We start from the raw sequence: 13,793 nt of genomic DNA, 5'->3' as shown, positions 1-13,793 counted from the left end.
TGATGGATAAGAGGTGCTGCTACCATAGATGAGTACAGCCAATAACCATATTAAGACTATAAGAGAAACGTGTTTTGTGCAGATATGCTAGCATCTGCTCCTAAAGATGTGGAGTGAATCCATGAAACGACTTGTTTTGCTATTTTAACTGACTTTATGACATGGAATATATTGTCCTACACCACGGGCAACTGCAATGTGCCATTATGTGACTTGCTTACATGCATAAACTGCAACTCGTTTATGGTATGCGTATGTATATAAGATTTGATTACTACCTACGTTTAACTTTTGCAATGTGCTATGTTTTTTGCTCATGTTAACTTCAGCCCCGGAAGAATTTGCCCCCTTAATGACCGCGCAATTGTCTCTTTAACTGACAATTGCGTGGTCGTGCAAGGCTGTACCCAAACAAAATTGACGTCCTTTTTTTCCCACTAATAGACCTTTCTTTTGGTGGTATTTGATCACCTCTGCATTTTTTTGCGCTATGAACAAAAAAAAAACATTTTTTTTTTACTTTCTACTATAATATCCAAAAAAATATATAAAAATAATTTATTCATCAGTTAAGGCCAATATATATTCTTCTACAAATTTTTGGTAAAAAAAAAAAAAAAAAATGCAATAGGTGTATATTGATTGGTTTGCACAAAAGTTTTTGTGTCTACAAACTACGGAATCGAGTAAGGGACTTTTTTTTTTTTTTAATTGTTTTTACCAGTAATGGCGGCGATCTGTGATTTTTAGCGGGACATTGTGGGGGACAAATTTGACCCCGAATTACACATTTTGGGGACCAGTGACCTTGTTACATTGATCAGTGCTATAAAAATGCACTGATCAATGTAAAAATGACACTGGCAGGGAAGGGGTTAACACTAGGGGGTGATCAAGGGGTTAAGTGTGTTCACTCAGCATGTTCTAACTGTAGGGGGGGATGGGCTTACTGAAACATGACAGAGATCACTGTTCCCGATCACTGGGAGCAGTAGATCCCTGTCATGTCACTAGGCAGAATGGAGAAATGCCTTGTTTACAAAGGCAGTTCTCTGTTCTGCCTCTCCTCGCCGCGATCGCGGGCCACCGGCAGACATCGAGTCTGCGTGACCCGCAGGCACGCTCCCTCGGCACGCGCCCGCTATTCTTCTTTTATGGACTGACGTCCAGGTATGTCAGTTTGCGCAGGAGAGCCATTCCTCCGATGTATATCAGCGTGAGCCGCTCAGCAAGTGGTTAATAAACACAATACATTTTTTCCCTAGCTGGTTGTCACTTGCCTCAAAGTCCCAAACCCCCTTGATTACTTTCAGAGATTAGGGATTGAGACGCATTTTTATGTGCTTCATTTAAAGTCCCATTATACCCCCCTTTTAGCCTGTGTTAGTAAACACACAGGCCACATCTGGTTGGTTCATCTTCAGAGCTGAAATCAGGGAGAAAAGCCAGCCAGATCTGTGAGTAAAAGCAGCACACATACAATTGTTAGTCACACAGGTAACTTCTCGATTATCCTCCTGATCACCCCTGTCACTCAGTCAGTGTCATTAGTACAGTGACAGTTATTATCACTGATCACTTTATTAGACCCCTTTCACAATGGGGCGTTTTTCAGGCGTTTAGCGTTAAAAAAAAGTGCCTGTAAAGCGCCTGAAAGAAGCCTCATCTGCAATCCCAATGTGAAAGCCCGAGTGCTTTCACACTGGGGTGCTGCGCTGGCAGGGCGTCAAAAAAAGTCCTGCAAGCAGCTTCTTTGCAGCGCTTTTGTGTTTTTGCCACCAGGCTGGGTGTGCCAATGGCCCGAGCCCTTTCACACTGCCAGCGCCTGAAAAACACCCCAGTGTGAAAGGGGTCTTAAGCGGCGCTTTACCAGCGTTTTTCTGGGGGCTGGCAGCGTGAAAGGGCTTGGGCTTTCACATTGGGATTGCAGATGAGGCTTCTTTCAGGTGCTTTACAGGCGCTTTTTTTAACGCTAAAGCGCCTGAAAAACGCCTGAAAAACGCCCCGGTGTGAAAGGGGTCTTAGTGTCACTAGTGATGCCAGTTAGGCCCCTTTCACACTTTTATGACTTCAAAGTCGCGCGATTTCGCGGGCGTGATTTTACCATGAATTTGCATGATTTGGGATCAGTACGACTTTGCCACAACTTTGGCACTAACAAAATGAAAACATACATGGTGTGAGGCTTGTGCTTACAGCTTGTGATTACAAAGTCATACTGAAATCGTGTCTATATTAACTCGCATGGAAGTTGGATCAAAGTAGTGCAGGGACTACTTTGAAGTCGGTACGACTTAAAGTCGTGCCAATATGAATGGTAGTCATTGGAAATCATGGAGAATGACTTGTCATACGATTTTGCAGTACAAAATCATGGGACAAGTTCTATAAGTGTGAAAGGGGACTTAGTCAGTTAGTGACCCTCCCAGCCAGTGTCAGTTAGCACCAGTCCCTGATTGTCCGCATCACTAAGGCCCCTTTCACACATGCAGACCGTTTGTTTCATCATTTCAGTCACTTCTTTAAAAAAAAAAAAAAAACGTATGAAGTTTACATCAATGTGTCATCTGCTTTTTACATCTGCCAGCTATAGTTCTTACCCACTTGAGTCCCGCAGCCATTCGTTCATGCAAAAACAAACCGGTTGTCTGTTTACATCCGTTTTTTTGAATTTTTTCGTCCGATCCATTTTTTTAATGGAAGAAAAATAGGGCATTTATTGGTTCCAAAAAACAAATGCTGATGGAAGCAGATGTAAATGGATGATTGTCCATTTTTCCACTGATGTCTGTTTTTCATCCAACAACAAATGGATGAAAAACGGACAAGGAGTCCGCATATGTGAAAGGGGCCTAGCACAGTCACACTAGAAATGTGATAGGCAGTCAGATAGTAAAAGCTTCATAAATTCCAATATATATATATTTATTTTCGCACAAACCAATTAATATTATAATACACTTATTGGGATTTTTTTTCTACCAGACATGTAACAGAATATATTTTTGCCTAAACTTATGAAGAAATTTTATTTGATTGGATATGTTTTATAACAGAAAATGTTTTGGTCTTTTTTTGTGTATGTAATAAAAAATAAAAAACCCAGTGGTGATCAAATTCCACCAAAACAAAGCGCTATTTGTGTGAAAAAAGCTATATAAATTTCATTTGGGTACAGTGTTATATGACCGTGCAATTAGCAGTTAAAGAAACACAGTACTGAATAGCAAAATATGGCCTAGTTACGAAGGGGGGAAAACCTTCCCGAGGTCAAGTGATTAAAGAAGAACTGCAGGCTGCTCACATAATTTGTAATAAAAACATCTTTGCCATTCTGAAGCTTCCCTCCAACAACTTTGCATATTATTTTATATATACTGTGATTCTGTACTTGCCAAATATGCTGCAGAAATCTCCCTCCACCGAGTCTGGCTGCATCCATTTTAACTGTGGGCAGGTGAAGCTGCTGTCTGTTCACTTCCTGGATTTACATAGACGCACAGAGGCACATCTCCAGCTCTGCAGCCTTCATTGGCCCTCGTATGACTCACCCCCATACCCCCCCTCCCTGGCAAACTCTCACAAGAGATAGAGAGAGAGCTGTGCATGACGTCATAAGCCTAGGCTAATGACCAGACAAGAAACAGGAAGTGGGCTGTATAAGGTATTTACCAGCAGAAAAAAAAATGTTTTACTATCCAAAGTTAAAACAACAAGGGCAGAAGATTTAATCGATGGAAAGTTGAAAAAATGACTGAAGGTCCACTTTAACTATGTTTTGGCAGTGCCTATAATGAGCAAATATGGCTACATTCATGTGCATATACAACTACAAATTATATAAAGAAACATTATCACATACTGATAAGATTTTTTCCACTGAATTGATCTCCTTTTGCAATGGCAATCATGAGAAAAGATGGTCTGCAACTTCTTGCTTGCTCTTTAAAGTCTTAAAAATTTATAGATTCTCCATAAAAAAGACACAGTAACAGACAGCAGATACAATGAACAAGGCCCACAAAGCTAAAATTGTGTTTACATCTGCTGTCTGTTACTGTCTTTGATTGAGAATCGATGATTGAAGAATTGAAGAATGAAGAATGAAGATTAAAGAGCAAGCAAGGAGTTGCTGTCCATCTTTTCTCATTCTGTATTACAAACTGCTGACCCCTGCAGTCTGTGGACCTTAATCCTAACCCTTGTAATCTGTGTTACATAGTATTGACCTCTGCACTTTGCATTTAAAGGGGGGCAGTCACCGGCCCCCCAGACCCCCCGTTTTACTTACCTGAGCCCTGGAATTCACTTGGCGGAGACGCGCTGTCCCTCTCTGCACGGGGTCCTGGCTCTTGATTGGATAGACTGATAGCAGCGCAGCAACTGATCCCCGTGCTGTCAATCAAATCCAATGACACGGGCGCCAGGGTGGGGCATTCGTGTCTATGGAAGCCGAATGCTGGACTCGGGAGCACGTCACAAGGTCCTGACCAAAAAGTGTATACTGCTCTGGCAGGCTGAACCAAGGCCAGCCAGAACTCAACCCAGTCAGCTAGGCCGGAACTCAGCCCAAAAAGACAGGCGGAAACTCAGCCCAGCCCGAAAGCCAGGCGGAAACTCAGCCCAGTCAAGTTCCTCCACCCCAAACTCTCTCATCCATGTCTTTATGGACCTTGCTTTGTACACTGGTCCAAATCATTTGGTGGAGGGGGGATTATGGTGTGGGGTTTGATTTTCAGGGGTTGGGCTTGGCCCCTTAGTTCCAGTGAAGGGAACTCTTAAGGCATTAGTATACCAAGACATTTTGGACAATTTCATGCTCCCAACTTTGTGGGAACAGCTTGGTGATGGCCCCCTACCTGTTCCAACATGACTGTGCACCACTCCACAAAGCAAGGTCCATAAAGACATTGATGAACGAGTTTGGGGTGGAGGAACTTGACTGACCTGCACAGAGTCCTGACGTTATCCTGATAGAACACCATTGGGATGAATTAGAGCGGAAACTGCCAGCCAGGCCTTCTCAATATTGAACACTACGGACTAAGACTGGGAAGCCATTAAAGTTAAGACCCCTTTCACACTGAGCTGCGGCCACGTTAGCGCTTAAGTGACACTCGTTTTAGCAGTGCTTTAGCGCTGTTTAAGCGGCGCTTTTAACCCCAAAGAAGGGTTAAAAACGACCGTTTTGCGGCGCTTCCTAAACGCTTTGGAAATTCTGCCTATTCGTTTTAATGGGCAGGGAGTATTGGGATACAAAGATGCTGCTTGGAGGACTTTTCCTAACATCCCGCCCCAGTGTGAAAAGTCACACTGAAATGAATACGGTTTTTAGGCGCTATTAAGAGGCTATTTCTAGCGCTAAAACAGTGTTGCCAACCGCCCGTTAATTTACGGGCAGCCCGTAAAAAGCACCCCATTTTCGGGGCGCCCGTGAATGCCCGTTACGGGCAGCCGGTGCCCGTAAAAAATATGGCTGCGGGCCGGCCATGCAACTGCGCATGCGCCGTTCCGAAGCCTGCAGGACTCGGGAAATATCGTACGAGCTCGGCAGGCCGGCGCATGCGCAGTAATGTAATGACGCCGCCTGGCGCCATTTTTGAACAGAAGCCGCCGGCCGCCGCTCGTTCTTCAGTTCTCGGCGGTTCAGCGGGGGGGAGCAGGAGGAGCCATGTTACCGGGCCCGGCCACGGCAGGACGTCAGTGAGTGAGTGACAGAAGTAAAAGCCTCTGACCATCTCCTGTACTCCAAGCCTCTGCTCTGACCATGATCTCCTGTGCCCACAGCCTCTGCTCTGACCATCTCCTGTGCCCACAGCCTCTGCTCTGACCATCTCCTGTGCCCACAGCCTCTGCTCTGACCATCTCCTGTGCCCACAGCCTCTGCTCTGACCATCTCCTGTGCCCACAGCCTCTGACCATCTCCTGTGCTCGCAGCCTCTGACCATCTCCTGTGCCCGCAGCCTCTGACCATCTCCTGTGCTCGCAGCCTCTGACCATCTCCTGTGCTCGCAGCCTCTGACCATCTCCTGTGCCCGCAGCCTCTGACCATCTCCTGTGCCCGCAGCCTCTGACCATCTCCTGTGCCCGCAGCCTCTGACCATCTCCTGTGCTCGCAGCCTCTGACCATCTCCTGTGCCCGCAGCCTCTGACCATCTCCTGTGCCCGCAGCCTCTGACCATCTCCTGTGCTCGCAGCCTCTGACCATCTCCTGTGCTCGCAGCCTCTGACCATCTCCTGTGCCCGCAGCCTCTGACCATCTCCTGTGCCCACAGCCTCTGACCATCTCCTGTGCCCGCAGCCTCTGACCATCTCCTGTGCCCACAGCCTTTGCTCTGACCATCTCCTGTGCTCGCAGCCTCTGACCATCTCCTGTGCCCGCAGCCTCTGACCATCTCCTGTGCTCGCAGCCTCTGCTCTGACCATCTCCTGTGCCCACAGCCTCTGCTCTGACCATCTCCTGTGCCCACAGCCTCTGCTCTGACCATCTCCTGTGCCCACAGCCTCTGCTCTGACCATCTCCTGTGCCCACAGCCTCTGCTCTGACCATCTCCTGTGCCCACAGCCTCTGCTCTGACCATCTCCTGTGCCCACAGCCTCTGCTCTGACCATCTCCTGTGCCCACAGCCTCTGCTCTGACCATCTCCTGTGCCCGCAGCCTCTGACCATCTCCTGTGCCCGCAGCCTCTGACCATCTCCTGTGCTCGCAGCCTCTGACCATCTCCTGTGCCCGCAGCCTCTGACCATCTCCTGTGCTCGCAGCCTCTGACCATCTCCTGTGCCCGCAGCCTCTGACCATCTCCTGTGCCCGCAGCCTCTGACCATCTCCTGTGCCCGCAGCCTCTGACCATCTCCTGTGCCCACAGCCTTTGCTCTGACCATCTCCTGTGCCCGCAGCCTCTGACCATCTCCTGTGCCCGCAGCCTCTGACCATCTCCTGTGCCCGCAGCCTCTGACCATCTCCTGTGCCCGCAGCCTCTGACCATCTCCTGTGCCCGCAGCCTCTGACCATCTCCTGTGCCCGCAGCCTCTGACCATCTCCTGTGCCCGCAGCCTCTGACCATCTCCTGTGCCCGCAGCCTCTGACCATCTCCTGTGCCCGCAGCCTCTGACCATCTCCTGTGCCCGCAGTCTCTGACCATCTCCTGTGCCCGCAGTCTCTGACCATCTCCTGTGCCCGCAGTCTCTGACCATCTCCTGTGCCCGCAGTCTCTGACCATCTCCTGTGCCCGCAGCCTCTGACCATCTCCTGTGCCCGCAGTCTCTGACCATCTCCTGTGCCCGCAGTCTCTGACCATCTCCTGTGCCCGCAGCCTCTGACCATCTCCTGTGCCCACAGCCTCTGACCATCTCCTGCCCGCAGCCTCTGACCATCTCCTGTCCGCAGCCTCTGACTTATTCCTACATCATGTCTGCAGTCTCTGAGGGGGAGTCGGGAAAGGAGTCAAGAGTGGGAGCGCCGCCGGGATCATGGGGTCACGGGAGAAGGCAGACGTGTGTGGACTGTGGAGAGGAGACCATAGGAAAACCAGAACCACCAAGCTGGAGCCATCTGACTGAGCCCTGCACGATGCACCTGAGAGGAGGTCAGTGACAGCACCGCCAGGCCAGTCTAGGGGGGTTGCTGATGTAAGGGGGAGTGAATACAATAATGTAAGGGGCACTGATATAAAGGTTTCCCCCTAAATTAGTAACTCCCCTTACCTTAGTGTATTCACTCTGCGGAAGGTGGCCTCCACAGCAGAGTTCCTGGCATTCCCCTTTACATCAAAGTCTGCAGGATTGCCCCTTACAGTGCAAAGGGGAACTCAATCTGCAGACCCTGATGTAATTGGGAACTCTGATGTAAAGTGAACACAGTGGAATCTGATATAAGGTGGTCTCTGGTCACCAGAGCCTCCCCTCTACATCTGAGTTCCCCCTTAGATCATGATCTGCAGCGTTCCCCTTTACATAAGAGTTCCCTTTCACTGTAAGGGGGATCCCTGCAGACTCTGATGTAAGGAGGGAACCTAGTGCTAGCTGGGTTATAGTAACCTGACCTTCATGTCAATGGAGAAATATGTTTTTTAACTTTTGTTTAGCTTAAACACATTGCTAATAGCACTAGCTATATGTTTATAGTTCAAATATGTATCCTTGTACTGTTTAGCACTGAAAATAGTAACTTTAGGTACTTTTTTGCAGCGCCAGTAAAAAATGCAGATCTGCCAGTAATTTTCATGATTTTTGCCAGTAAAAAAGTGGTGCCGTTTGTAAATTTTGTCATCCTGCCAGTAAATTTCACTTCAGGGGGTTGGCAACACTGCGCTAAAACACCTGAAAACCACCTCAGTGTGAAAGGGGTCTTAAGTTTAGCTCTCATTCAATGTTCAGTCCTAACGTTCGCCTGGTTCATTCAGTTCATCCACACTATGTACCAGGCCTACTCCTTCTATAGTCAGCCCTGTAGATTGCGACACCCAATGACAACACACAGTGATGAAGCTCATGCTCTATGATCACACAGGACGTACACTGAGCGCCTCACTAATCACACACCTGGATGTCCAGGACGGACGGCCTCAGCCGTGGCCCCGCCCCCTCTCCTGTCTCCTCCCTCGTGCTTTTATCTCCGCCATCAGCTCCTCCCGCTTCTTCTGTCGGAACGTCTTCTCCATCGATCTCGTTCTCCGTCTCCTCCATGTTTATTGTAAAGTACTGCGGGCCACTAGGCCAGCTCGTCCCCGCTGCCTACGTCACGGGCTGGCCTACATCTCCCACGACATGTCTGTCACCAACCGGCGCTTAGCCTGTGGCCATAGCAACCCTCCATGCCGCGCAGACTCGCTAGGCACGTCATGTTGCGTGTGGGCTACGAGTGACGTCATTCCCCCATGTGATCCACAGTACAATGCTCTTCTATGGTAGTACAGCTCTGGGCCTGACTCCTATACCAACAGATCATTCCCTAAGAAATCCTTCCTGTCCCAAAATATCATAGTCTGCAAACTACTAAATAATATTGAAGAAGTCACAATTGTCACAGAAATAAGGCTTGGCTGGCTCACACTTACAGGTGCAACTAAGCACGGGCGTGTTTTTGTGTGGACAGCAGGCCATTCCTTTCATAGGGCTGTTCTACATGAGAGAAATGGAGAAAAGAAGTCTTTCCAAAAACAAATCGCACTAAATAGCACGGTGCTGTGGAGGTTTAACGCATGTGATAATGTTGGGGGCCGCTGCACGTCTGCTAAAGGACAGCATGTTTCTCTGCGTGATGGGAAAGTGCATGTTGTTGTTGCCGACACACAAAGATCTGAACCTAGCATAAGAGCATGGCTTTGACGTGTTTTCAATCCGTTATACTAGGTTCAGATCTTTGCGTGTCGGGAATGTGCACAAAATCGTGGTTCATTGTGGCACATTTTTGGAAGAGTCAGGGGCTTTAAAATGGGCTACCCTACACATGAAAAATGTCTGGAAATGTGCCTGCACTTGGTCCCACCTGTACACGCTATAAGCACTGGTCAGGCTGCATTACTGTACACTGGTCAGGCTGCATAGATGGGCACTGGTGAGGCTGCATAGATGACACTGGTGAGGCTGCATTGCTGGACACTGGTCAGACTGCATAGATGGGCACTGGCCAGGCTGCAAAGATGGGCACTGGTCAGGCTGCATTACTGGGCATTGGTCAGGCTGCATTGCTGGGCCCTGGCAAGGCTGCATTGATGGGCACTGGTGAGGCTGCATAGATGGGCACTGGTGAGGCTGCATAAATGGGCACTGACGAGGCTGCATAGATGGGCACTGGTAAGGCTGCATTGATGGGCACTGGTGAGGAGCATAGATGGGCACTGGTGAGGCTGCATAGATGGGCACTGGTGAGGCTGCATTGGTGGGCACTGGTGAGGCTGCATAGATGGGCACTGCTGAGCCCTGCATTCTTTATGTAGCGCACTGCTGAGCCCTGGATTCTTTATGTAGAACACTGCTGAGCCCTGCATTTTTTATGTAGTGCACTCCTGAGCGCTGCATTCTTTATGTAGCACGCTCCTGAGCCCTCCTTAGCCCTGCATTCTTTATGTAGCGCACTCCTCGGCCCTGTATTCTTTATGTAGTGCGCTCCTTAGTCCTGCCTTCTTTATGTAGCACGCTCCTGAGCCCTCCTTAGCCCTGCATTCTTTATGTAGCGCACTCCTCAGCCCTGTATTCTTTATATAGTGCGCTCCTTAGTCCTGCATTCTTTATGTAGCACGCTCCTGCTCACTCCATAGCCCTGCATTCTTTATGTAGCGCGCTCCTTAGCCCTGCACTCTTTATGTAGTGCGCTCCTTAGCGGCCGAGAAAGGGTTAAAAACCACCGCAAGGCGCCTCTGCGGAGGCGCTTTGCCTGCGGTATAGCCACGCTGCCCCATTGATTTCAATGGGCAGGAGCGGTGAAGGAGCAGTGTATACACCGCTCCTTCACCGCTCTGAAGATGCTGCTAGCAGGACTTTATTTCCCGTCCTGCTAGCGCACCGCTCACACTGGAGACACAGCAGCAGCTGTTTCGGGTCAGTTTGCAGGCGCTATTTTTAGCACAATAGCGCCTGCAAACCGCCCCAGTGTAAAAGGGGTCTTACCAAAAACTGCTGATGCAGATAAAGGGTGTCTGTAGATAAAAACAAACTGTGCAGCTTCGACCAAAGTTGAATAATTTTCTTTGCTATAGGTGTAGGTCAATCAGTGGTGGCCTGTCCATAGGGGGTGCACGGGCACCGCCCCCCCACCCAGCAATCACAACTGGTGTTATCCTATGTGTCCATGCACACATGGATGTTTTTTAGCTTTAATGAGCAGTGAAGTTTATGGGCTTTTTTCTGAACGCCAGAAATTCGCGTTCAAAGTGCCGTTTTTCATCACCAGAAAAACACAGATAAACGCTCATAAACACGCGTTAATTAGCATTCAGCGTTCTATTTTTTCAATGCATTGTGGGAGTTTGGAATGCATTGTGGGATTTTTGGAGTGTCCTCTGTGTATTTTTATTAAAAACGCCCATAAACGCTAACGCTCATAAACGCTAGTACAAAACGCTGTTGAAAGCAAGTTTTTCAAGCAGAGTTTTCTGCCAGCAATCTGGCGTCCAGAAAAAGCTTTTTTGAGCTTCAGTGTGCATGGAGCCTTAAAGTGGAGTTCCACCCAAAAATGGAACTTCCACTTTTTGGAATCCTCCCCCCCTCCGGTGTCACATTTGGCACCTTTCAGGGGGGAGAAGGGAGCGGATACCTGTCTAATACAGGTATTTGCTCCCACTTCCTGGCATAGATCACTGCGGCATTCACGATGACCTACACCACTTCCGGCGCCTACTCTGTCCTCCCCCGCTATCTTCTGGGAGACAGAAGACAGCAGGGACCAGTAAGGACGTGCAGCGCGCCTCGCGCATGCGCAATAGGGAACCCCTTACCGAGGATGGCGGTGGCAGCCGCCGAGAGCTGACGGACAGATCGGCTTCGGCTGCCGACATCGCGGGCTCCCTGGACAGGTAAGTGACTGTCCATATATTAAAAGTCAGCAGCTGCAGTATTTGTACACCATCTTGTTATTTCTTCCCCTTGTTTTATTAAACGTGATAAAGATTTACGATCACATTTGGAAGAATACACATTAGAGATCATAAACACTAAGGAAGGTAAATTTCTTCGGGATAAAACGGCCCATGATAATGGTTTCGCCTATAAATGGAACCACACGACCTTTAATAAACCTTTTTCTAAACCCTATACTGCTGAACCCCCCAAAACAGATGTTGTGGTGCCTAATGTTAACTCAGTCACCTTTTCCCCTAGTTCCTCCACTACTTATCACGAACTTTCTCAAGAAAGATTACCCAAAAGAGAAAGGGGGACCGCACTACTATGGTTCCCCCTCTCCATATACCGGGTTCTTCACTTAAATCTCAACCCCCAGTGGGCCGTACACATTCTTCTAAAACACTATCATCTACCCCATTTCCTTCTTTGGGCAAGTCTACATCTACACTTACTTCATCTGACACCCTTGTACACTCTTCACTAGGTATAAACACCCCTACTCAGAGCAATTTGGCCTCCACAACTAGTGGTCGTCGCTCTAGCGAGCCCATCATTTCTACACTTTTTCCCACCAGTACTCATTCTATAGACCCCAAATTGGCACCCATTTTTTTAGGAAAGACACCAGACACAACCAACCAGCCCCCACTTCCTTAAATACGAATTTGTTTGAATTGGATGTTGTGAATTTATCTTCTGTTGATCTTACAGCTGACCAAGTTCAAGTTCTAAAATTAGGGCTCACCTTCTGCCCTTCCACGGATCTGGATCGTTTTCAACTTATAAAAGACATACACTTATTTGCTCGGCGTTTGCTATTTAAGGTAATTTATGATAAAACACCATCTTTGGAGTCTAGCACATCCACTTCAGGGGAACCCTCTGAGGCGGAACTTCGAGCTTTGGCGGATCTTGAATGTCTATGGGATGAGGGACACACCACAGAGGACGTGACACCGATGGCCTCTGGTGGCATGGTCGTCTCTGGTGTCTCCTTCCCACCACCAACATCTTTTAAACCCAAATCACGTAATTTTCCTTCATTACAAACAAATCCCAATATTTGGGCTTTTGTCCAACAAATCACTCAAAAAATTGAAAACCTGGACTTGCAACAAGTCCACACACATAATCTACCTTGAAAACTTCGAAAAGCCCTTCGAGAATTACAGAGTCATTCTGGCTTAATTATTAAACCTGCGGATAAGGACGGCAACGCTGTGGTCATGGATGTCCCCGCATATGAAGCTATGTGTCGGGAGATCCTTGACAACGCACGTTGGTACCGCCCTATTTCCAAAACACTAATAACCAACTTTAACAGCGAATATTATAGCTTGATCTTCGAAGCATACCAATCAGGTGTTATTGACTCTAGTACATGGAACTACTTAAATGTGAAGGATCCCAAAATTCCTACTTTTTATTCACTACCCAAAGTGCATAAATCAGTGAAGAAACCCCCTGGACGACCGATTGTTTTGGATTGTCAAAGTTTAACAGAGAATGCCAGTGCTTTGGTGGATAAATACCTAATACCCCATGTGACAGCTTTATTCTCTTATGTGCAGGATACCATAGACATGTTACGCCATATTGATGGAAAGCAGGTCCCTCCCAATATGTGGCTAGTTGCCTTAGACGTTGAATGTTTATACAACTCAATTCCACATGTCAAAGGTATGGACGTGATCCGTACCCATCTCCTGGAGCGAGGACCATCTTTTGATGGTTATAGCCAGTTTGTCCTTCGGTTACTTGAGTTTATCTTGACTAGAAATGTTTTCATGTTTGGTTCCTCCCACTTCCTCCAGGTGCAGGGTGTGGCTATGGGGACCAAATGCGCCCCCTCATATGCCAACCTGTACCTGGGGGGGTGGGAGAGGGATTTGTTTTCTCAAGAATCCTTGTCAGACTTGCTTTCTCAAATTATAGCCTGGTACAGGTATATAGATGATGTTTTAATTTTATGGTCAGGTAGTCGAGAGGATCTTTCACGGCTGATGGATTTGCTGGCTGTGAACACCTTTAACCTGAGTTTTACAATGAAATGCAGCCAAACTAAGATAAATTTTTTGGATTTACAAATACATTTAGATGGTGACGGATCTTTACATTCATCATTATATTGTAAGCCCTCATCGGGCAATACGATCCTACATGCAGCTAGTGCACATCCCCAACCTTTATTAGACAGCATACCCTATAGTCAATTTCTTAGACTTAGGAGG

At 47.8% G+C, this 13,793-nt stretch overlaps 1 protein-coding gene across 5 annotated transcripts in view; it reads right to left on the bottom strand.

Annotated features, from left to right (window-relative positions):
• Nucleotides 1-8,867, bottom strand: part of UBXN2B (UBX domain protein 2B) — a 69,088-nt gene extending 60,221 nt beyond the window's left edge. For 2 of the 5 annotated variants that reach the window (XM_073631664.1, XM_073631662.1), the window contains exon 1: nucleotides 8,542-8,866. In XM_073631664.1, the coding sequence (XP_073487765.1) occupies nucleotides 8,542-8,685 (144 nt within the window). In that variant the 5' untranslated portion in view covers nucleotides 8,686-8,866. Of the gene's footprint in view, nucleotides 1-8,541 lie in introns of all 5 variants that reach the window. The other 3 variants (XM_073631663.1, XM_073631665.1, XM_073631666.1) reach the window with 3 other exon arrangements.
• Nucleotides 8,868-13,793: the final 4,926 nt, after the last annotated feature.

The sequence above is a fragment of the Aquarana catesbeiana genome, linkage group LG05, assembly GCF_042186555.1.
Source record: "Aquarana catesbeiana isolate 2022-GZ linkage group LG05, ASM4218655v1, whole genome shotgun sequence".
NCBI classification, from domain to species: Eukaryota; Metazoa; Chordata; class Amphibia; order Anura; family Ranidae; genus Aquarana; species Aquarana catesbeiana.
Note: the sequence above shows the minus strand (reverse complement) of the source record. Positions and strands in the feature narration are given on the sequence as shown.